At 37.8% G+C, this 24,574-nt stretch overlaps 1 protein-coding gene across 11 annotated transcripts in view; it reads right to left on the bottom strand.

Annotated features, from left to right (window-relative positions):
• PLCB1 (phospholipase C beta 1) overlaps positions 1 to 24,574 on the bottom strand; it is a 670,724-nt gene that overhangs the window by 70,513 nt on the left and 575,637 nt on the right. For all 11 annotated transcript variants that reach the window (XM_073236918.1, XM_073236919.1, XM_073236920.1 and 8 more), the window contains 5 exons: positions 23,364 to 23,544; positions 11,419 to 11,495; positions 11,227 to 11,316; positions 10,702 to 10,759; positions 10,044 to 10,130 (listed from right to left, as the gene is read on the bottom strand). In XM_073236918.1, coding sequence (XP_073093019.1) covers positions 10,044 to 10,130; positions 10,702 to 10,759; positions 11,227 to 11,316; positions 11,419 to 11,495; positions 23,364 to 23,544 — 493 coding nt within the window. The remainder of the gene's footprint in view (positions 1 to 10,043; positions 10,131 to 10,701; positions 10,760 to 11,226; positions 11,317 to 11,418; positions 11,496 to 23,363; positions 23,545 to 24,574) is intronic.

Here is a 24,574-nt window from a genome sequence, read left to right as displayed (position 1 = left end):
GACCAACACTGAAAACACGTTTAAGAAAGAAGCAAATGACCGATGAGAGGTGATAAATACTGTGAAAAAGTGAAAAGACAGGAGACACTAGGGATGGCAAAGTAGTGGTGGGGGGTTGCAAATTTAAGTGAAGTGGTCATGGAAGGCCTCTTTGAGAAGTCAGACTTGAGCAAAGACTTGGAAGACAGTAGGGAGTTTCCAAGTAGACACTCCAGAGATGAGCATTCTGTGCTGAGGAATAGTCCATGCAACAGCCCAAAGAGGGATTGGCCTGGCTTGTGGGGGCCCAGCAGGGAGCCCAGGATGGCCTGAGCAGAGAGTAGATCCACTGGGAAATAAAGAGGATGTAGCAAAGTGGGGTCAGATCATGTCAGATATTACAGATTTATTCTGAGAGAGATAGGAGCCATGGGAGTGTCTTGAACAGAAAAGTGATCTGATTTATGTTCTAAGAGGATAACTCTGACTGCCATGCTGGGAACAGCTTGTGAGTGGGCACACATGGAAGCAGGAAGCCCAGAGAGGAGGCTATTTAGAAATCCAGGTGGGAGATGGTGGTGGCTTTGGCTAGGGTGATTGTGCAGTAGTTGGCATCTTAATAATTACAAAGTTGTCTTTAAGTGACCCACAGACTTGGATGCTTTCAAGATATATAAGAAGATATACAAATGGCCAATACCACATAAAAAGGTGCTCTATATATTTAGTCATCAAGGAAATGCAAATTAAAACCACAATAAGATACATCTTGTCATATCAACTAGAATTGCTAAAATGAGAGTGACTGACAGCACCAAATGTTGGTGAGGTTGTGGAGCAACTAGAACTCTCTTGTGCTGCTGGTGATAGTATATAATGTACAATTCTATACTTAGGCAGTGGCGTGCCAAGGCTGGGGAGAGGGTGGTGTGAGTGGTCTGCCTTAGGTCAGGCAGCCAGGGGGTATAATGCCTGTGGAGAATTTTAAAAAAACAATAATAAAACTAAATCAACTTAAAAAAAAGAAAAGGTGTCTTGTTTTATAATATTTTGCAAGTCTTAGAGTGTTTTTGATTTCACATAAAACAAAGACCCAATAATAAATCTAATAATTGCAATAGTTCATTATGTACTTTCCAAAACCTCAGAGCTACTTCAAAAAAAAATTAGAAAGTTCAAAGATAAAGGAAAGAAATCCTTTTTAATCACACCTAGAAGACAGCATATTTTCTATTCTTCATGTCACTAAAAACTTGTATATGCTGCTGGCTACTATCTTAGACATGATTATCCACTTGCTAGCATAGCTAGGGCAAAAATATATTTTGATGCCCAACTGGCTAACCATGCTGAGCTTCTCCCCAATTGTATGAAGCTATTTGTGAGTGCATGTGAATGGGTGTTGTGTGTATATCATGGTCACATGGGGCATGTAGTGGAAAGTCATCTAAACTATCAGAAACATCATGAACTGTTTACTATTCTACACAAACATTAGCAAAAGTTAAAAGCACTTCTAATGATAAAACTTTGAAATACAGAATTCTTTCAAATATGAAAATATTATTTGAGCCTTGGTTTCAACCACAAATTCAAAGACCTCCTTGTCAAAGATTATCCTCAGCAAGTGATTATAACAAATGCAGAAGACCGTGTTAATTGCTCTTTGTTGACAGCACATTATAAGGAGGACTCTACGTGGTAGATTTACTACACTAATTTAGCCTTAGGCATAATACATGTAAAATAGAGAATGTGACTCTTGTTCCTAGAAACTGCTTTCCTATTTTGAACTGAAACTTCCTTTGGCATTTCTTTCAGCCCAGTGGTCACCATTTCCTCTTTTGCAATAACCTTTCTCTACTGTCCATATACCACTTCATCAAATATCTCAAAGTACTCGCACATTTCCTCTTTGGATATTCTACAGATACATATTTCTCTCAGTCTCATGTGGCCATTGTTCCCCTTAAAATATTGAAGGCCATAGTAAAACTAGGTAGTGGTTTCCTGAGATCAATTAAATTTTTACATTCTTTGCTTTAATAAGTGTTTAGGGTATGTGTGTTAGACTATTTTCATTATTCTAGTTACACTAAAGCAGGGCTTTAAAACAAACTAGAGATGCAGTGGGAATAAAATATGTAATTAGTATTGGCAAATTCCTATCAGTCATGCATAACGGCAGGCACACAGAGTAGAAGTAAACTGAAAGGCTTTGTGGGTCATCCATGGCTGTGGGAATTTTTCTGTTTATGGTCGGCAGGAGGAGGAAAGTCAGTGGGATGGTAGTCCACCTTATTCTTTTCCTGATGTTAGACTAAGTGCCTTCTGGGAGGACTCTGAACCCCATCAACACATACTCTGTGCTAGCAGGTGAATATTCTCTTTGGATCCCCTCTCCTCCATCCAATACATCCATCCCCATACTCCCACATTTTCTCATTGTTAGGAAAGGAAAATGAGGACAAAGGGAGAGGAAAGAGAGTGAAAGGGGTAGAGAAAAGGGGGAGGGATTATTGGCTTTCATGTGAACCTCAGTTCCAATTTTGTCTAGATCTCAACCTCAGCTGCCTTACAGGGGCCAATAGAGAACAAAAATCCATGAAGCAGTCTGGGGAATGCCATGCAGCCTCTTCTCAAGATTTGTTTACAAGTTGTCCTCCCGTAATCACACAATAGAACTTTTAAAGAGGAATAATACTTTTTAAAAATAAGAATATTTCCAATTTTTATATAACAGTGTGATGGTTTTATAATGTGCCAACTTGGTGAGGCTGAATTACACTTACCAGAGTTCCCTTTCTGTATTTTTCCAGTTAGAGTGGGTTACAAGGGAGACTCTCTCAGGAGTTGGAGGGCTGATGGGGGAACCACATGTATTCATAACTCATATGCATTGTTGCTGATCTGTTGACTTGTCTTGTTGGGGTAAAGAAGCAGCTGGGGTTTTAATTACTGTCCCTTCTCTTAGGTCTTCCTTTAGTTCTGACTCCTGGGAAAGAATGTGTGTGTGTGTTCAGCTCTGTGACAAAGAGTCTCAGCTTCTGCATGTTATTCTAGTCACCAAGCCTGCTTGTGATCTTCCCCTCTAGGCTTCCTGCCCTCCGGGGTCCAGCATTAGATGGAGAGTCCGTCTTGCGGAGACTGCATAGTCAGCCTCCACATTGGCAAGAGCCAATTTCCTGCAATACATTTCCTACTGGTTCTGTTTCTCTATTTGAGCCCAGACTGCTACAGGTGTAGCTAATTCAAACGTTTTAGAACCACTATGTGGTGATTTTTCTATTTCTGGTAATGGCTGGTTAGGTTATCGGACCATCCTTCCTAAACTAATCAAACAACTAGAAATGCTGTATTTGATTATAAAACTACCTTCTTTTAAGAACCTGGGAATCACAAAATTTAAAGAATGACCAGGGCTGAACAGCAGGGACATCAAACCTAGACAGGTGATAAGCAGGGAAGCTGCTTTTGTGCTGAGGAGCTTTTGTTAATGTTGGAGATTTTTAATTCATCTCTTGACTGCCATGTAGGGTGAAGTAAAAACTCAGAGCCTATAGCTTACTCAGAAGGAGGATCTCACAGGAAACCTTCCCTATGTTAAGCCAGGCAAACAAATCATACATTTGTAAAATAAACCAAGTAGAACTTCTAGAATTAAGTAAAATGAACTCGTGGGTGAGTAGCATAGCAGTGTAAATAAAGAATTAGTGAATCAGAAAAAGAGTCAGAAAAAAATTACCCCCCAGGATAGCACAGAGAGACAAAAAGAGTTAAGAGACAGAGAAGATGGAATAAGGTCCATTCTATTTTATATGTAAATAATGTGATGAAAGGAAATTTTCAGAAAATGGGATGGAAGCCATTTTTGCTAACATAATAGCTGAGTTTTTATAGCACTGATGAAAGTTATCCATCCAGCCACCTCAAACACATATTTAGGCACATTAGAGGAAAACTTCATAAAACCTAAGAAAGCAATACAAAATGTAACTAAAAGAGGAAAAGCACAAATTATCACCAAAAGAATTACATAAGACTAACAATTAATTTCCCAATAACAAGAGAAGCCAGAGGACAGCTGAATTTTATCTTTAATGCACTAAAAGAAAATAACTGCTAACCTTAAATTCTATACCTAGTGAAAATATCATTCCAGAATGAAGGTGAAATAAAGACATTTTCAGAAAACAATAATAACCAAAACCAAAACCCCAAAGAGTTTACCACCAGGAGACTGTATAAAAGTAACTTCTAAAGGATGTAGAAGACAGTGATTCCAAATGGGAAGTCTGAGACATCAGAAAGAATATTCAGCAGAGAAGCTTGTGAATATGTAGCTAAATCTGAATGAATACTAACTTTGTAACACAGAATAGTAATGTCTTGTGGGTTTAGAAATCTGTAGAATTAAAATAAATTTCAAAAATAAATCAAGAAGAGACAAATGGAGTCAAACTGTTCTAATATTCTAGTATTGCCCAAGAGGAGAGTAAATGTGTGTTTTACATTCAACAAAATAATACATTTAAAAAAATATACATTTTTTAAAAAGGTAATTGATGGTAATTAAGAGGCAATAAAATGGGAATTAATAAATATGAAAAGGAAATTTCTTCCAAAGAAAAAACTAAAACACCAGTAGGTGGGTCAACCAAGGCTTGACAATGAGCAAACCATGGTTAATAGGTAGTCAGTTTGTGCTCTGAAGTCTGGCTTCTATGAGATGGTCCAGTGGCAGGGAGAACCCACAGTTCCCCATCAAGTGGCAAAAGATTACAGCAAGCACAAACGTACCATGTAAGAAAGAAGCTTTTACTATAAATCCCCAAGTTAGTCTCTTCCTCCCTGAACACTGGGAATGCAGGAATAGCCACATTTAGGATTCTGTCTCAGGGCCCAGTGGTAGATCTGTCAAGACTAACTTCACCCAGAGAGATGACTCACCCTGTTCCAAAAATGTCAGAGGGGAAATGAGGAAAATCAGTCTGTATTTTGTCCCCTGATGGAGGACAAAAATTGCCAATAGCTACATGATGAAATGTTCTTTGGCTATAAATTGAAATGCCCTAAAGCTTCCTGGAATTCTCTCATGCCAATGAACTATATTAAAACAAAAAAATCTGTGTTCTAAGAAGCATCAAAGACAAATTAAATGTCAGAAAAAAGTAAATTATACATTTATCGACTGTTTTTATGAGGTTACAGAGCAGTTCATTAAAAGTCCCCTCAAAAGATGACTCTTCTTGTAATGACAGCTAGTAGCTGCAAAGTGGGATAAGTGGGATCAATATACATTGGAATATTCACAGCAGATTCAGAGTAACTCCTGATTAACAATGTTTCAACATGTTAAAATAAATCTCTTTGAAATGTTCAGGCAAAAAGGCAGAAAGTCCTTTTTATAATAACTCAATTCAGAGTTGGCCATGATCACAAAAGATGTGATTTCTCTCCACTGGCAGTTGGGTTTGGGAGTTGTTTCTAATGCTGTTATACACATAAACCTTTTCCTATTGGCTCTGGCAAACCCAGGTATGGAAATCCCAAGGTAACCAATTATGTTACTGAGTTGAAAGATTGGCTAGGGTTTACTGCATCTATCTTAGCACTCTACAGTTATAGATTTCATAAAGAGATATACCTTGAACAAAGCTGAAAAAACATATACACTCAGAGGCTGAATCAAATATTTCAATGCTAGGAAACATGTACCTGAACATTTCTCCAGAATTTAAAATTCTACTGAAAAGGAGTTGAACATTCTCTTTTAAGATTGTCTACTTTTGTTCAAGCTTAATAAATTTCAGAGGGATTTATGTGTAGGGACGCACCATGTAATTTTATGCCAAATTGAGGGTCAAAATATTTATCTGTTGTATAAGTTGCCTCTGTTGATCACCTACTTACATTTTCCCTAATGCCCTCAAAAAGTACATGCAAAAGGAATAGAATCATTGAATTTCTTTTCTTAATGGGAAAAATGGACACATGAAAAAGGCCTGATACATATCACAAAGTAGGAAATTCTAAAACAAAACTTCCACAATCTGGCTATCCAAATTTGTTCCCAAATATGGACCAATGGGATGGAAGTTCTTGGTCCACATGTATAAATGAAATGGATTTTTAACCTGGTTTTGATTGTTGCATATTCTCCTATGACTGTTCTATTACCTATGATAGTAACAATGTTGGAAACTTGAGTTGATCTTTCCAGATCATAAGCACATAATTAAGTAAAAGGTTGGGAAGTTATACTTTGAATTAATCTTTGTTATGTTCCTTGTTCTAAATCTAGACCAAACTCCTTACTCCTGGAGAATTGTTTTGTCTTTTAGCAATTGGAATTTCAAATTTCTTTTTTTTAAAAAAATTGTATACTTGCCTGTTCACTTTTAAAGGAGTTGTTTGGTTACCAATGGCTTGGAAAATTATACAGACTGTGTTTGGGTTCAGAACAGCTGAAAATAGCAACACTAAGAGAAAACAATTAAAAAGACCTTCCTCCCTCTTTAGGGAGAGGTTAGCAACATAACACATTATTACATTAGATAAGTGGATGAAGAAGTAAGTGATTATATTGGACAAAATAGTAAAAGAAGCTCACAAATGGGAAGAAATAGGATGCTATGTAGTATATATTTTTGGCTGAGAGGAAAAGCTTAGCCATTATTGGTTTTTAGTTAAAAAACTGCTTATCCCACCTGTAAAGTACTCGAATAACTCTTTTCCCCTCAGTAACCTCTGCCAAAGTTCAGTATGCACTCCTCTTTATAAGATCACAACTATCTTCAATATTATCATAGTGTCAACTCAATTTCCTTGTCCAATATTCAGTAATGCAATAGTTCATAAATTTCTAGATGTCATAAAGTCATTGCCTTCTCATATTTCTGGCTGAATAGAACTGACTCAGTTAACCTCTTTTATAACTGTTATTGGTCAGTTTCATTTCCCTGAGATGCTCCTCTATTTCGTTTCTGTGTTTGTTAATTTCCCCTTATCTGTGTCAAGCTTCAAAGGTCATTCCAGTACTGGATGTGAAGAGGGATTATTTCAAAGCCAGTGCTATTCTATTTCTGGTCCACATCTAATAATTACAGGAGCATGGATGACTGCTATGCTGGCCTGGTCTTTCATTTGTTTATATTTGTTGCCCTCTGCTTGGTCTTTCCCCATATGACCTATACTTGATCTTATTATTTCACTCCAGTGTTTATTATTGCTCCTTTTCATGGCCATTTCCCTTTATTAGCCACAGTGTTCTACAATATCCACAGCCATGATTCCTTATTGTATTATTAAAGTCATGGTTCCAAAGCACAACATTTTTAAGCCATGAGGAACACCTCTCAATAAATGGTTTAGTTTGACATGGAACTAATAATCTTCAAGGGCAACCTGGAAATCCAGACACAAGATGGTCACAAGAGCAACACCATGGATGACAAGCAAAGAGAAATCAAAATGGTACCTATTTGCAGTAAAAAATGAAGGCAACAGAACTACTAAAAATTCGGAAACACTTCAGAGCACTTTCTAAGGGGCCAAAGAAGAAATGGAAAATTGTTATAAATTTGGTGGTGGTACCCATGTAAAAACTTGTTCATTAAGCTTCAGAAGATTGGAGACTGTTGAGAATTAGGCTTGGGGTTGATTAATGATTGTGCATTGAGTCCCCTATACAGAATTTTATTGTTGTTAACAGCCATATGATCAATAAATATAAGAGATGCCCTCTCAAAAAAAAAAAAATTTGGTGGTGGTACATACTGTTCATTACCTACCCAATTGCTATCTCTTATCTACTTTTTTGATAAGAAACATCAGTTTTGTTCAGGTACAATGGAAAATTGTTATAAATTTGGTAGTAGTCCATACTGTTCATTACCTACCCAATTGCTATCTCTTACCTACTTTTTTGATAAAAAACATCAGTTTTGTTCAGGTACCTGGTGACCATGGAATTAAGGAGAATCCAAACTCCCTCCTCCCTTTTGAATGGGCTTAATTACTCTAAGCCTGTCATGAAAATCACCCTAGCAAGTCCATGATTTGTTTAGGAATGGGCAGATGATGTAATTCTATCCAATGAAGTGAAGCCTGTTGGGGAGATTTAGGAAGGTTTTCCTCAATCCTATAAAGGGTTACAAGATGAAGACATTCCGCTGTTAAAGACATGGCTTCAAAAGGTGTGAGGCATGGAGCTATGGCAGTCATCTTGTGATTGTAGGTTTATCACCTAAGAATTAAAGATGACAAACTCAAATAGCACAGTGGAAATTCTGAAAATACCTAGAATCTTGATGAGATTGTTGAGCTACTAAATTAACCACTCCCTGAACTGTGATAATACCTCTTCCCATAATAAGACTTACTAAATTTTATTTTTATTTAAGCCAGTTTTAATTGTACATTCTTTAAAGTTGCTGTTGAATGCACCCTGACTATAAATTGTCCAGTAATTATTAGTTCTTCTAATGTTTGGTTATATCCAATGGAAAAAGTTTAAAGGTGCTTCAACAGTAGGTGTTAATCATAATGGCCTAGAAGAATAACATAAAATCTTTGTATTTATACTTTGAGTTATGTAATTTAAACATGTTTGAGATTGCATTTTATCTATGAGTAAAGTAGTTGACATTTTGTGACAAAACAAAGCAAAATAAAACTCTGTAGGAATAACAATATTTCTCTAGACAGAGTTTTTAGTAATATAAAAACTGATATATCAAGATTTTACACTTAGTGTAAAGTAAGTATATATTGTCAGTGTAAAAAGTAATGACAAATTTGAATTCAGATAGTATAGGTTGAAAAATGTATGCATTAGAATATATCACTTGGGACTGATTACTGCTGAAGCATTTCTTTAAATTTCAGTCAAACCTGGATTTTTTGCTCCAAACATTTGAGTATTTTTAAAAGATCCTAAATGGAAAGTATGGCAATTTCTGGAATTATGTTAAAATTTATTCCACTTTACTAATGCATAATCAACCAGAAAAGATGGTTAGGAGTATTTAACTTGTATATTTATATGAAAAACATAAAAAATAGCATCATATCTAAGTAATTATTAATTCTTGGATTTTCATTGCTGCTTGAGAATCTATATTGTCCAGCCTAAAAACTTTGAGTCAAAAATATTAAATAAATGTACTGTCCAATAAATATGAAAGAAGAGCAGAAATAACCATAAAAATATATTTAGAATTAGCCATAAAAATATGTAAGAAGTAAACTGATGTATATAATGTAACAAAATTAATACTTTCGAGTCTGGCAGGTTGAAAAAGTACTTAAATGAAATAGGAGCACCCTTTTAGTGTAGATATATTAAACTTTAGCTAGACAGACAGGAAAACTGAAAAGCATATTTTTCACAAACAGGAAAATATTTGGTGATGAGTCAAAATGTATGGAATGATTTAAAAACAAGATGCTGTTTTCTAACCTGACAGTTACCTGACTTGTAAAGACCAGTTAATTTCAAGTTACTGTTTATGATCAATTGATTTTGATCAAACAATAAGCATAAGGTAAATTTAAAGTGAAGGCACAATAAAATACTATCATAAGAAAAATAGTTTCTTTTTTTCGGTGTTAATGAGAAAATTTTGTTGGATAAAAACCAGGGCGATTTTGGTACAGGGCGTCCTCTGCTGGGGACAGATACAGAGTCTGCCATCACAGTATTACCTGAGATACAGCTGAAGGGGCTTGGCTAATTTCTCTAATTCCCTCTATCCTGGCTTGGAGTATGGGGAATGTTTTAAAAACACCTATGCCTGAACCACAACCAAGAGCAACTGAAACTAAATATTCTCATCTGGGTTCCATGCATTTACAGGTTTTAAAGCTGACCACCCGTTGATGATAAATGCTTATGAAATATTGCTGTAGAAATTTTTGCCATCACTGAGAGATACATGAGTTTTGCATGGGAGAACTGATCTGAGATTGTGTGTGAGGTGCCGCGTGCACCAAGGAGGTCTTATTTGAATTGAATGGAAATAAAATGAAATTACTGTGTATTGGTATTTGGTTCGGTTTACCTTGGGCTTTTCGTCCAGAATCTGCTGACGTATCTCTTTGTGTTTCTCTACGAGTTTTTCTTGCCTTTTACTTTGGGCTTCTTCTAACTATGAGAAAATTACAAAGAAAGTCATTTTCATCAAGCATTCAAGTGAGTATTTTCAGAAAAAAACTGAAAGCTTTTAAGATCTAGAGCATACATTTTATTATTCCATATCCTCGTCAACAACTGCCCTTAAAAGTACAGGAGACTGTTGGTCAGTGCTGGCGCTGGGTGATGGGTCCACGGGGTGGGGGTGGGGGTAATGAGGGGATTATACTGTAATAAAATTTCCATAATACCAATTAAAAAGAAAAGTGCCTTTGGAGGTTGCTCTCTTCTCCACCACTGATGACAACTAAAGGTTCTTCTGGGGAATTTCCTATTGACATTTTTTCAAGGCTCCTGACTTTGGAAACGATCCTTAATGTCTATCTTAGATGAGCTATTTTATATACAGGTTTGTAATTAAACTTGCAGAAACACTGATTCCAGATGCCTGCTCTGTGAATCAGCTCTTCTGAGTGCTGGTGATAAACAGATACAACAAGGCATGGCATTTCCCTCCACAGGCTCACACTATGCTTGTCAAGTGTTCACACACCGTTTGCAAAGCAAAGAAAGATGAACCGACATACCCTCTTGATGTACTGCACCACCTCCTGGATGTAGGACCGGATCATCTCTGTCTTTTCCCTAAAAGCAAAGAGAGCATTATATGAGCTCACTGGGCATGGACAAACACGGGAACCTCAGACTTCCAGATGAAAGTGTACAGAACTCTCAACATACTTATTACTGCTGCAAAGAAGGTACAATTGACCAGCTCTGGACAAAGGTCAGGTTCCACCCAAGGGCAGGCTCTGTTTTCACTAAATGCCAGGAAGTCTGCCTGACAGTATTGGAAGTGAGGATTTAGCCTTTTCCCAAAGAAAGCTCTTTAATCAGTCTTGATTTAAAAGGCCCTGGGTGCGTCTCAAACCTTTATTGAACTTCTCTTTGAGTTCCCTGTTAGAAATCTTACAGAAGAGATCTTTTATAAGGTTAATTACAGAAGAAAAGTCACAGATGGGTCTTTGTATGGTTTAAGAACCTGTTATTCTGATATGGAATAAAATAATCCCCAGGTAAAAGGTCATGGAGAAGCAATTCTTTCTCCTTACTCTTCCATCTGGCTTTTGTCTTTGGATTTAGCTTCTGTTATTTTCTCCTGCCTCTTTTTATCCATCTTCTTCTTTAGTTCCTTCTTCTCTCTGAAGTCAAAATGAAAGTAAAAGGAGAAAAAGGTAAATCAAATGGCAATTTGTTTAAAACGTTTAGATGCAAAGTCTATTGTAATGAGAATGGAGGCTTACTTCTCACAGATCTCTTTGAGCTTCTTTAACTGATTGTTCTGACATTCTTCAGCAACATCCGTCAATTTTTGAATAAGCTGGGGAAACAAAATGCCAGTTTGCTGTTTTACATTATCACAAAGCCCCATCTCTCCAGGCTTCCTCAAACAGTATCTGCAGTTAGGAAATCCATGACTGATGCTTAACAATAGTGAAAATAACCAGACATCTAACATAGGCAATGAGGACAAAATTTAAAACCATTACATTATCTAGGTTTTAATGTGAAATTCTTCTTATCTCTTTTTAATTAAACAGGATTCCTTAGATTATTATGCTGGGCATGACAGCTCAGTGCAGTGCAGAGACGAAAAAAAAAATCCCTCAAAACCCAAACCAATGGTATGGACCTAGGTTTCAATCCCTACTCTATGACTTATTAAAAGTATGATCTTGGTTAAGGGCCTACATTTTCTTGGCTGTAAATGAGATTATTAATGCCTTTATCTCTTGGAGGTATTGTAAGCTTAAAATAAAATGAGTATGATACAAAAGTTATAACCAATTGAGTTATATTTAATTGCTTCAAGGATACCCATCTTTGAAATCTATCTTTGTGTCCTTGGGTGGATAACTTCCAAAGCATATCAGAAATCCTCTTCTGTGCTAACATTGAATTTTTAGTGCACGGCCATGAAGGCTGACCCTTGAACAATACAGGGGCTAGGAGCCCCAGTCCCCCTTTCGGCTGAACACCTGCATAGAACTTTTGACTCCCCCAAAATTTAACTACTAATAGCTTACTGTTGACAGGAAGTCTTATTGATAACATAAACAGTTGATTAACACGTATCTTGTATGTTCTGTGTATTATATACTGTATTCTTACACTAAAGTAAGCTAGAGAAAAGGAAATGCTTTTTTTGAATTGTCAAATATCTCCAAAGGATTTTTGCAACGTATTTATTGGAAAAAGCCCATGTATAATTGGACCTAGGCAGTGCAAACCTAAGTTGTTTAAGTGTTGACTGTATTTTATTGTCTTGCATCTATTTTCTTATTAAACCAAGCTTAAGAGGGCAGAAACTGTGTTTTCCTTGGTTCTCTGCACAATTCCTAGCATTCAGTAGGTATTCAATAAATGCTTATCAATTCTGCGAGGGTCATTTTGCCCTCCAATTCCTTCTCTTTCTTTATTCCACATGAAGAACCTATGGAACCTTCTGCTATTGCTCAGGCCACAATCACAGCTGGACTCCACTCTTCTTACTGGAGTACCAAATTAATAGTGTGGGCTTCCTGTGAAAGGCCCCACCACTCTTTCCAGAGATGAAGATGCTCAGATAAGCTAAATTCAATGTTAGCACAGAAGAGGATTTCTGATATGCTTTGGAAGTTACCCACCCAAGGACACAAAGATAGATTTCAAAGATGGGTATCCTTGAAGCAATTAAATATAATTCCGTTGGTTATAACTTTTGTATCATACTCATTTTATTTAAATGATCAAACAAAGATAAAAAGTCTTTTATCTTTGTTTGATCATTTAAAAGAGATTGCCCGATCATGACTGTCACAATTAAAGAAACAGAAATGTTAAAGCTTTGTAATGTCACTTGTCAAGCTGTCTAGGTATAAAATTCCTGTGTGCAAAGACTTTGCACTCTGAGTACCCTTAGTCCTTCCACTCCAACACAAATATTCTTCCTTTTTGTATGTACCAACGTCATAACTGGCTGTCTATCCCCAAATAGTTATGCTCTGGTGCCCAATTTCCTTTCCTGATTGGCACTCATCATACCTAACAAACTGGGCAGTATTTTGCTTTCCAAACTGTCCAGGCACACACCTGCTACTGTACTTTTTCTCATGTTATTCTTCCACCTTGATGGTATTTCCATTTGAATGGGAGACAGCATGTAGAATATTCTCATGATTGCATGAAGTTCCATTTGCTCTATCTGCTTCTGGTAAAGGAGTGGGCACAGCCAAGGTCTCCTTGTCCATGCCCCTTTCTAGATCAGCCTCTGGTGATTCTCTCCTTTGATTGCCCAGATAAATCTTGGCCTTGGCTCCTTATAATGGCTCTTTCTGTAAGAGATCACCTACACGTATTTACCTTTGTGTCTACATACTTTATTATTGCTCCCACAAAAGATGTCATTACTGCAATTTCCTTTTGAAATTTTTTTGATCCCCAGGCTTTACACAAAATAAGTGTTAAAATTATTGTGACTGAAATCTTTTAAGTTTTAAAACCACACTGACCCCAACCTTGGTGATAGCTATGGAGTGTCTTGTCCAAGCTATGGGCTGTCTTACTGGAAATACATTCAAAATTATATAATCCTAGTATTTAACAAGTTAATTTGTTCCTTTAGGAACAAATGTCTTATTGTGAAATCCAGGTGTATATTTTTTTGATGTGGCTTTTTCATGCAACTAGTGTTTATCTAGAATTCCAAAGAATATGTGTTTAAAAAAGGACAACAACCCTGTGTTTAATATGACAAATACATAAATGTCTTTTTGCTGTGCCCTATTCCCCTTGGACATGCGACAGACACCTCCTTAACATTCTGCCCTTTCCAGCTATTTTTGAAAGACCATTATTTTTACTGTAATTCTGCCCTTATAGCATTTACTGTTTTCATTGAAACTTCCTCTCTTTAAGGTCCAGAAGGCAGAATGATTAGTATTATGACTTTGTTAATATGTCACTAATGTCAGACTCACATGAAATTGGAAATGGGATTATATATATGCAGCAATAATTTTCCTACCCTAAAAAGAGAGAGTATGGGGCTCACCTCTACCCAACACAACCTCTCCAGTAAGAACTTTCTCTGCTTTCTGAGAACTGGCTCTGTGTTCAGTGTGGTATTCTTTACTCCCATCCCTTGGCCAAAGTAATTGGCCCAGGGGAGACATTGATCCAGGTTGGACCAGTCATACCACATCTTTGGCCACAGGTGACTGGTCTAAGTTGCAAGATTGGACAATCATAAGACCCTAACAAGACTTTCTAGAAGATAATTGCAACCTGTCCTTGGAGAAAGCAATGTACCTTAGAAGGTACCGATGTCTCTATTTTCTGACAAGGGGAGCTTGTCTGCTGCTTTGGCAAAGAATAGTATAATACACAGAGAAAAGCAGGGAATGGAGAGAGAGGGAGAGATAAAAAGAGGGAGGGAAAGAGAGACAGAGAAAGAAATAGAAAGTGCTGTGAGTTGTTTCTGGTACCCATTTTTTCCTTCCCCCACATTCTTTGATGTGGATGGTCAATCCTTTCTTATGTGATCTACTGTATATATTTTTCTAGTATACACTCTTCTTGTCTAAGATAGTCCAACATGGGTTTCTGCTGCTTGCAACCAGAAGAATCCTGACCAAAAGACAACAAAAAATGAGAAATAAAATAAATTCACTCCTTAACCCCCAAATAAGTCAAAGGAACACTAAATAATGGGCCCAGGGTTTCTGTTTCAAAATATGTGAAAATAGGACCGAGAAAAGGGATTTTTCACACAATAATTGAAGTGCTTATTAACTAACCTATGGATACACTCACTTGGTGTTTATTAGCAGACAGGCTCTACTCAGAGCCATTCAGTCATGTATTAGCCACAAAACTCACTGAAGATAGAAAAGTTTAGAATTCCTAAGGGGAAAAAAAATAGCCAAGAGTACAAGCTAACCAAATGCAGGAAACAACATTTAATTTTAACTTTCAGTGTGATTTTTTTCTGACCCAAAGGAATGGACAAATCTCAGTTATTTAGCTTATTTGTTTACCACTCATGACAACTCTGCTAGTTACATGTTCCAAACCTTTTAAGGAGTGAAAAAGAAAAGCCCCAGGGGAGTATAATTTCATGATTGTTCTCAACTCTGTCTGAATTTCTCTTGGTTTAGTAATTTAAGAGTGAGAGAATCATTTCCATGGAAGAGAGTAATTCCTTGATTCTAACTGAAAGGAGATTAAAAAATGTCTGGACAGAAACTGACATGTTTGGCATCTTTTCTAAGGACAATTTTGGAAAATGGGCAAAAGGACATGTATAGACTGTTCACACTTCGGGCATAACCCATCTTCCTTCCCCTTCCACCAATATCCAGGGAAGACAGCACCTTTTCTGCTAGTCAAAGCATCCAGTCTGAGTTTTCACTATAAACTGTTGGTTTTTCTTCTACAAAGAATTCATTTATGATGCTTCCAAACTGAGGCATGATCTATGGATTCAATACACTAACTGATAATTTAAAAACAAGGTGCATGTTTGTTCTGGGGTGTATCCTGACCATTCAAGTTGAGAAATATTTATTCCTTCATTCAACCAACACTTGATGATATAAACTGGATACTCTGCTGGTGTTCATGGTCCAGCTGTTGGCTAACAGGTCCCATCCATGTGGGGCGGATAATTCTCACTAGCTCCCTTCCCTTTTCAGAAGGGGGGGAAAGTCTTGGATGAAGAGAGCAACCATCCAGATCATGCTCTGAGATCTTCTTTCATACCTATGAAATTATTTTAAAAATTTCTATCGCTAAAGAGAATGTACCATTGCTTACTTGGATCTAAATGTTTCAAGGACCCTTGGACTTTTTCTCTTGCTGGGCAAAGAAATAAATGAAAGTGAATATCTGACCAACACTCCTAGTCAGTGTCAATAAGTTGACCCAATGAATCTATAACATTTAAAATGACTTTTCAATTTTAAATTATACCAACCTAAGTGTCAGTTTAAAAATATTTCTGGGAAATATAAATGTGTCAATGGAACATGCTCCCTTGAGTGATATTCCTATATTCCTGGTATTCTTTTATGAGGCTATCAACTGGAAATATTTTCAAACTTTAAAAAATAGTCAAGAAATTTGGTAAGGCAGTTCTTGCTGAGGTGTTTTATCAACTTAGATGATGCTTAGGGGTTTCCATCTCAATTCTCTGGGCCTGTTTCTTTATCAGTAAAATACAGCATCTAAATTTCTCTAAAATTCCTTTGATTAACTGTAAAATTATGTTGCTCTATGGTTACATGTGTACTTTTAGAATTCAAAAGTGGCTTAAAAATATCCTCAAAATAGTAAAAAGGAGGGATTTATGGCCATGAAATATTTATTTTAATGATAAAAGATAACATCTTTATGATAAAAGAAGCTTCATTCAAAGTGATTCATATAAGCTTTAAGTAAAAATTTACAGCAGGCCAAAGAATAACCCCCTTTTGGCATTAGAAAGTCTAATGAAGGTACTTGCAAGGGTTACGGAGAAGTTGATGTAGTATCACAAAGGATGCAATTAGGTTTTCTTGATTCAATTAAAAGGAGAAAGGGCATCTGATCAAGGTAGTCGGGATCATTATATGTGATTAAAGCAATTGGAAAAAAAGCCCAAACCATAAACATTTTAAGAAAAGGCTTCATGATTCTAAAAGATGTAAAGATCATTTAATTTAAAAATCAACGAAATAAGTAAGTATCGCTTACCACCCAGATATCGGGAAGTAGCCATAATGTTCAAACTAGAGGTTTTCAAATAATTAACCAAGGAAACCTGACTGAAGTAGACATGATTCATCCTGTGCTTTGTAACTAAAATAGGGCAATAATTCATTGGCTTAATATTTCAACAGTCCATTTTGAAAGCAAGATGTGGAAGAGCTTCCATGAAGATAAATATCACAGCATGGCAGCTGCTTTTGTCCTTAATGAAAAATATATCATTTCAGCATCCCTCACTTGCCAGATGAATGCAGTAAGTCCTGCAATTCCAGAGGGCAGAAACTAAATGATCAGACTTGTGGATTCTATTTTGGGAATTTCCTTTCAGCAGAATCTTTTACGTTCCCTAAGCTTTTTTAAGTTGACATATATCGGAACTAGTATTTCCTTTGCCTTTGGGGATAGATCTGTTTCCTGGCAGTTTTCCTCTTAATTTTACCTAAATAATTAACAACTAACACATAAAAGTACCTTATGATATATTGTGCACACACAAAAGAAAAACCAAAGTTTAAGTTCATCGCTTTAAACTGAAATCATTCATTATTTTAATAGGGCTGAGAGTTGGATCATCTCTGTATTCTCTAAATTAAGTGAAGCTTGCATTACAGAGAGGGACTTTACAAGCACTCTTGTACAATTTTTTTTTTTTAATGAGAATGCAAAGAGATGAAATGATTTAGCTAGAGTTGCATAACTAAAAATGGATGTTTTGTCTCCTTCCTCTAAATCCTGTGCAAATTCCTTTGGTAAAGAATGATGACCATGTTCTAGGCATTGTGTTTAGTTTCCATGGATTATTTTATTGAATTGTACATCCAAATTACAAGGGCTGTGTGTAGATTTTTGCAAACAGTGGCCCGAAATCTCCACCACTCCCCATGTTCACCCTCTTTACAATGTCACCAGAAGCTCCCTTATACAAGACAGAGCCTATTTCCATAATGTTTGAATCTGGTTAAGTCTCAGGACTTGCTTTGGCCAAAGAAGAAGGAAGAAGTTATAAGACCTGTCAAGAGAACTTGCCCACTACCACTTGCTCTCATTTGGAATCCTTTCCAACTTCTGCATGAACAAGCCTAGGCTAGCCTGCTGGGTGACGAGCAATGTGCATCAGTCACCTGCTTTGGCCTGCTGACAGTCTGCCAATCTCCAGAAGCAAAGCCCTAGGTGAGTTACGGTAGCTGAACCAAAGACACATGAATGAACCCAGCTAACACTAGAAGCAACAACCATCCAGCTGAGTCAAGCTCAAGCTGCTACGTACAGAATCATGAGCCAAATAAGTGGTTGTCATTTTAAGGCAATGAGTTTTGAGGTGCTTGTAATGCAACAAAACCAACTGATAAAGATGGTCCATACTATTGGTGGGTCTGTCTGACTTCACAATCTGTACTCTACCACCACGGCCCCTGAGGGCAGGGACCACATTTAGGCCTGGTCCACCTAGAATCCCCCCTCCAGTATGAGGATCACAGGAGGCCTTCAATAACTTTTTCTGAATGATTGATTATATAAGCTTATTTATGTTTTATTGCCCAAAGCTCCCAAAATAATAAATGAAAAGATATGGCATGAAATCTGTGGGTCAAAAGAACAGAAGACACTCTAGCATAAAGTAGGCAATGGATGCAAAAAGGGGGTTTGTAGAAAAAAGGAATATAAATGAACAATACACACACAGAAATATGCTCATTTTTGCTCATAATTAAAGGAATAGAATTTAAGATAAATTTTATTTCTATATCTATGCATATACATGTGTATGTGTGTGTGTGTGTGTGCGTGCATGTAATCTTGAAAAGAACATCAACTCTATTAGAGTTACCCAACGATGATCAGGAAAACTGACAAATAAGAAAACACATTTGAAAATTATTTCATTCTTTTACTGCACTACTAAAATCTTTTATTTATTTGTCATTTCTTGTTAGGTGGGCAATGTAAAGTTTTCAGAAAAGCTAAGTCATTAATTTCTCAAGAAAAGTGATCCTATGTAAAGTCAGAATATTGGAGGGAGACAGAAAACACTGCCACAAGTACAGTAAGATTCCTGAAACTCCAATTACTCCTGGCACATATACTTCAGCTGGATGACCATAGAAGGGAGAAAATTCAAGGCTGGTTCTCGGACAGGCTGCAACTGCAAATGGTACCAACAGAAATCACCAAGAGGAAGACAAGCTCCCTCAGGCTGCAGCAAGAGGTTAAAGACGCAAATGCATATTTATATTTGAATTTAAGATTTCCTAGTCGATTCATATATTGTTTTAAAAAAAGGTTTTCCTTAAAAGCAATGATTTGTGCACATTATCTCATTACTCCTCCTTATAGTTCAGTGAAGTGAAGATTGATTATTCTTGTTTCCATTGGACAGATGAGAAAACAGAAGTTCAGAGTGGTCATGCAGCTACTCAGTGGGGGAGCAGTGGCCAGAAATGACATTTGACTGTAGATCCTCCGTCACCCCACTCACACCCTGAGGGCCATTCCATTGGTAGCTGGTCAGTATTCACCCAGGGCTTTCACTGTGAAACACAACTTCCAACCCCAGGACTGGCAGGGAATTGGGGACTTCAGAGCAATGTGTACCAATGCTGGCTTGTGCGGAGGAATGACTGTTGGTGTATAGGTGGGAAGATGCATAAGAAGAGTAACAGCCATTAAGGTCGAGGTAAAGAAAAGAGAAATGTGTGGAATTGGAACATGTGGGAAACTTAAAACAAGAGAAGGAGAAAAGCAGGAAGCAAAGCAAAGCATAACAAAAAGAGGAAACAGAGGATAGTGACAGAAAATGAAGAAATATTTTCTTGAAGCCACTAGAAAGGAGGAAAGGTTGAGAAGACAAAGTGGCAGGTCAAGCACCCACTGACATCACCACTAAGTCCCCTTTCACTAGGCTGTGCATTGTGGATGTTGAGCCTTGAATGCGATGCTGAGGCTGATGACAGAGTGATCGAGAACCCTCGGAGGGACCCCTTAAGAAGGTCCATCCCTTACCAAAGCCACTTTTAAAATTAAAAGCTCACCCGAATGATATGGCAAAACTTGGTCAACCTATGGCAGTTGATGGAAAAGAAGCTGGAACAGATTTCCAAGCCCCATAGCTCTTCCCTGGAACAGAAGTCCTTACCTGGGGCCCACAGACCCCCACAATATCTATGGAGAGATTTCAGGGGGTGAAAGAACTTGAATGCAGTCAGGGAACTTACATTTAATTTTCATTCACCTCTAATTGAAAGCAACTGTACTGTGAACATGGGCAGAAAGGACCCGTGCCTGTGTCACCCATGGATACTCATCAGCTTGATGATCAAGCTGTGAGCAGCAGGGCACACTCTGTATTTCCCATCTAGGCTTACTGTAAAACAAATTTTGAGCAACAATATGAATTGATGGGTCTAAAGCCATGCTTCTTCAATTAAAATATATAGCAAAATCTATTAAAATGCAAATGATGATGTAGCTGGTCAGGGTCTGCACCTGCAGCTCTGCAACGTCAGCCCCTCTAACAAGCTCCCAGGTGGTTTAGGGACCATATTTTGAATAACGAGGCAGCAGAGCTCTTTGGATATAGAATTTAAGGATAATTTTTTTTTTTTGGATAGAACTAAAAACTTCTTTGAAGCTATAGAGCCTGTGAAGCTTGGTGTGCATTTGTATTTCCTATGATAATATGAACAATTACCTCAAAAAATATTCTCTTGGTGTTTATCAATTTATAAAGTTAGGTAAATTGTTTTCACATCTGTTTTCATATCAATTTGCTGATACCTTTTCATTTCATTTATCACATGGCATTATAACTGTTTGTAATTATGATAATGACTGTGTGGTGATCATGCTTTCTTCAAATTTATCTCCAGTGCCTATCGGAGTGTTCTACAAATATGTGTTTAGTGAACACTTGGCAGTGTTTAAAATGTACGGTCCTTAACCAAAACACATTTGTATTTAATTCCCAAGGCAATTCTGGGAGATGAAATATCTTCTGTTAATTTTTCTCATCACCCAAATACTCCTTTTTACCTGGGGCTTACTTGCTTTTTAATTACACTTTCATTGGTCTAATTTAGCCTGAGAGGCCTGTTCATAACCACAACCAAAGATAGAACTGACACTTCTGGGTGCCTTTCAGTCAAAAGACTTCCTGGCAGAACAATCTCTGGTTGTCACAAATGTAGATGATAGAAATCTCTGATACATGCCCGCTATAGGCACGTAGTATAAATTGTGGATGGCCCCAAATGGCCATAAAGTAAATGTTATTCTATATCTAAGATTCTATATCTAAGGCAACGAGGCCTTAACCTCTTTAACAAAGGCCCATACAGGTGTGTTCAAAGGCATTGGGGCTTTATTGCAAACAGAAATCCACAATCACAAATCACAATGGTGAAGGGGTGAAAATTTTGAGGAGGAAGTTTGTATTTGGCCTGAAAGGGCCAGTCTGGCTTGGCTTTACCTGTGTGTTTCTCTGGAAACTCCCCAAAACTTTTATTATGGATACACTCATTCCTTCTTAGAAGGGAATGGAAGCACATGGTTGTGGGATTGCCTTCAGGAGGAGTTCCACCTCATCTCCTACTCCGGGGTTCCTTTAGGGGAGATATGCCTGCCCGTAAGCTCAGCAGAGGCATCTACACAATGTTTTTAAAGCAGGTGGGATTGAGTCAGAGGGCCAAGCTTCAAATCCCAACTTCACCACTTTCTAGTTGTGGAAATTTGGGAAAGTCACTACATTTCTTTGTAAGTTTTCTTACCTGCAAAATGGGAAGACAATAGCCCCAAACTTGAGTGGTTGTTATTAAGTATTAAACTGGACAAGTGCTGTAAATGGCTTGGCACAATGCATGGCCCCATGGTGAGTGTTCAATACCTGGTTGCTATTTTAGCTTTAATTATGGTTATTATTTTCTGGAGCCCTAGGTAGGGATGGAGTATTGGAGAAAGTCAAATGGTGGTGGTTGTAGCTGGGTCCCAAAGCCATAATCTCCCATTAAACTTCTCTCTGACTTTCTACTTTCTCAGATCAAAGCAATTCCGTCCTTTCACCAAAACCCAACCCCTGCCTGGCCATTCTTTCACCACTTAGATCTTACTTCAGTAGTTCATAAATAAGGTTGACCACCAAAATCAGGCAGAACTTGTTAAAAATAAATTCTTGAGCTTCACATTTAGGTATCGAGCAGTGGTTCTCAAAGTGTAGCCCTGGGACCAGAAGCACCAGTATCACCAGGCCCACAAGAGACCTGTTGAGCTGGAAATGCAAGGCAGGGCCCAACAACCTATGTTTTAGCAAGCCTTCCAGATGATTCTGATGAATGCTGAAGTTGAGAATTACTGACCGAGTGGAATCAGATTCTTGATAAGCTCCTCACATGACCTGCTCAGTCGTGCACTGTCCCTGGAAAGGCAGTGCTAGAACACCAGCATCACAATAAACCACTGAATTATATGGCTAAACTACCCACTGATTTCAACCCCACAAGCAGAAAGGGCCTCAGAATTCTCCTACATGGACAGGCACTCAGCAAAGAAATGGACAGATCGTACAAACAGAACCCATCTCCGGGTACACAGCTTTAATTTCTCTCAGCCTAGGCATTTGTTTTGTTTTAGCACAAACTTGTTTTCAAAGCTTCTTTCTTGTTTGATTCATTTAATCTGTCACCAAATACTTATCATGATCCTACTATGTGTCAAGGCAAAAGCAACAATGGAGAGACTGTCACTGAAATTCATGAGAAAACATTCGGAAGGACAAAACTGATCACTGACAGAGATGACGGTGTTTCCTTTCAGAGGGAGCCTCGGCCGCTGAGACGACAACATTCCATATTGGTCATTTAGATACCGAATTTTCTAATGTATCTAGAAGGGGACTGTGTGATTACTTTTTAGTTCTTGCAAAGCCCAGTGATACAAAAAAAAGTAAACATTTATTTGCAGCATGTTCTTAATTTTCTTGAGCAAAGATAATTGGTTTCTAATTCCTTGTGAGAGTTCAAAGATTCCCCCAAAACTGTTATAACCCAAAACGAAGTGAGTGAAAATGAAAACAATAACACATGGGCTCATTAGAGAACAGAGAGAAGCCTGGTAAACATGCTGGAATAGTGGGGCTCATAAAATTTTAGTATTGTAGACATTACGTGGACAATGCAATTTTCAGTTCTGAGAAATAACGATTTTGTTGCTTTTGAAAACCCAAATATTGCATTTTGATTATGCTTTTAATTGAAGCACATGTTAATCTCACATCACAATATGGATCTGAGAAATACATCTTCCCTCTAAAATCTAGCATCACAATAAGATTATTGGGTAAGGAAGCAAAAAAGAAGGTGCCAGCCAGACCTACCACCATCTCCCTTTAAGTCATCCAAGAGTGTCAAAATTTTTTTATAGAAAAGTGGGTTCCAGCCGTACAAACACAAGTCATATTTCTCATGCTTACCAGTTTAATATGTTCTCGCTTCTGGTATTTTTCACTGTAATACTGTTCTTGTCGAAGATTAAGCAGCTGTTGCTGCTGTTTGTCCTTCAAGTCTATTAATTTCTGGGTCATTTCGGCATCCAGGGCAGCAAGATCTTGCTCAATCGCTGAGGAACCGTGGTCAGGGCTGCTGGGTTCCGATCTGCAGAGACACAGAGCTTGACTCACAAAACGTGCAGGTCATCACAAGGTAGAGGCAAGGTTGGTCACCAGTTCCTCCTAGAGAGAGTGCTATGTGTAGAAAGAAATATTTTGATAATCCACTTAAAATAGAGGTTGATACCTTATGGACAAGCTTAGCAGCCAAGGGGCTCCAAACACATTACGCGGATGAAGTTCGTGTAGCTCTAGGGAGAGGTAGGGGCAGGAGAGGACAGCCAGGAGACCAGGGGCCCTGGCAGTGGTGGAGAGAATGAGAATCCCCCCTTTAGATTATCTTTAAAATGTCTAATAAAGATTTGCAAAGGCTCTTATCTTTTTTTAAAAAATGTGGCACGTATAATGTAATTCCCATGTATTTTTCCTATAACAACCTCAGTACACTCTACACTGATCGGGGGAGTTGAGGAAGGGCCGAGTTTTGCACAGGGTGATGCAGGTTGAACTAAGAGTGTGTGCAGATGTCATGTGCTGGCAACCCTCCCAACTGACATGTTCTGCCTCTTGACATCTTTTAATAGCAAAGATAGATTATTAAAATAAATTTATTTGGGGGCTGTAGCAACTTCACTGATATCTGTACCCCCAAACAGCAGCTTCCTTGAAATGCTGAGGTTACAAGAGAAAGGAGGATGCCTCAGTTCATTCAAAAATATTTATGGGGTGCTTACCCTGTGCAAAGTAGGACTTCCTTTGAGTTATATATAGAGAATTAAAAGATATTTAGAAGTTTGGCAGTGATGTGGAAATAAATCAAAGCAGTTCTCACTCTCTCATTATTGGGTTAAAACATATGGTGTGAGTCCCTCATATTTTGTGCTCTTCTTGTAGGACACCATAGGAAAGCAGGTCTGCTCTTTTCATTTCCGTGGAAGCCTCTGCAGAAAGAAAACTAAAGCACCTAAGCCACCCAGTACATGGGATTCTGCCACTACACCTTTCACCTGTGGCCAGGTGGAGCGGGGAGAAGGTTCCTGACTCAGCTGGCACTAATTCCTGTTGCCTGTGCCGGC

This window comes from Manis javanica, chromosome 5 (genome assembly GCF_040802235.1).
Source record: "Manis javanica isolate MJ-LG chromosome 5, MJ_LKY, whole genome shotgun sequence".
Taxonomy (NCBI): Eukaryota; Metazoa; Chordata; class Mammalia; order Pholidota; family Manidae; genus Manis; species Manis javanica.
The sequence above is the reverse complement of the archived record's forward strand: the minus strand, read 5'-3'. Positions and strand labels throughout refer to the sequence as shown.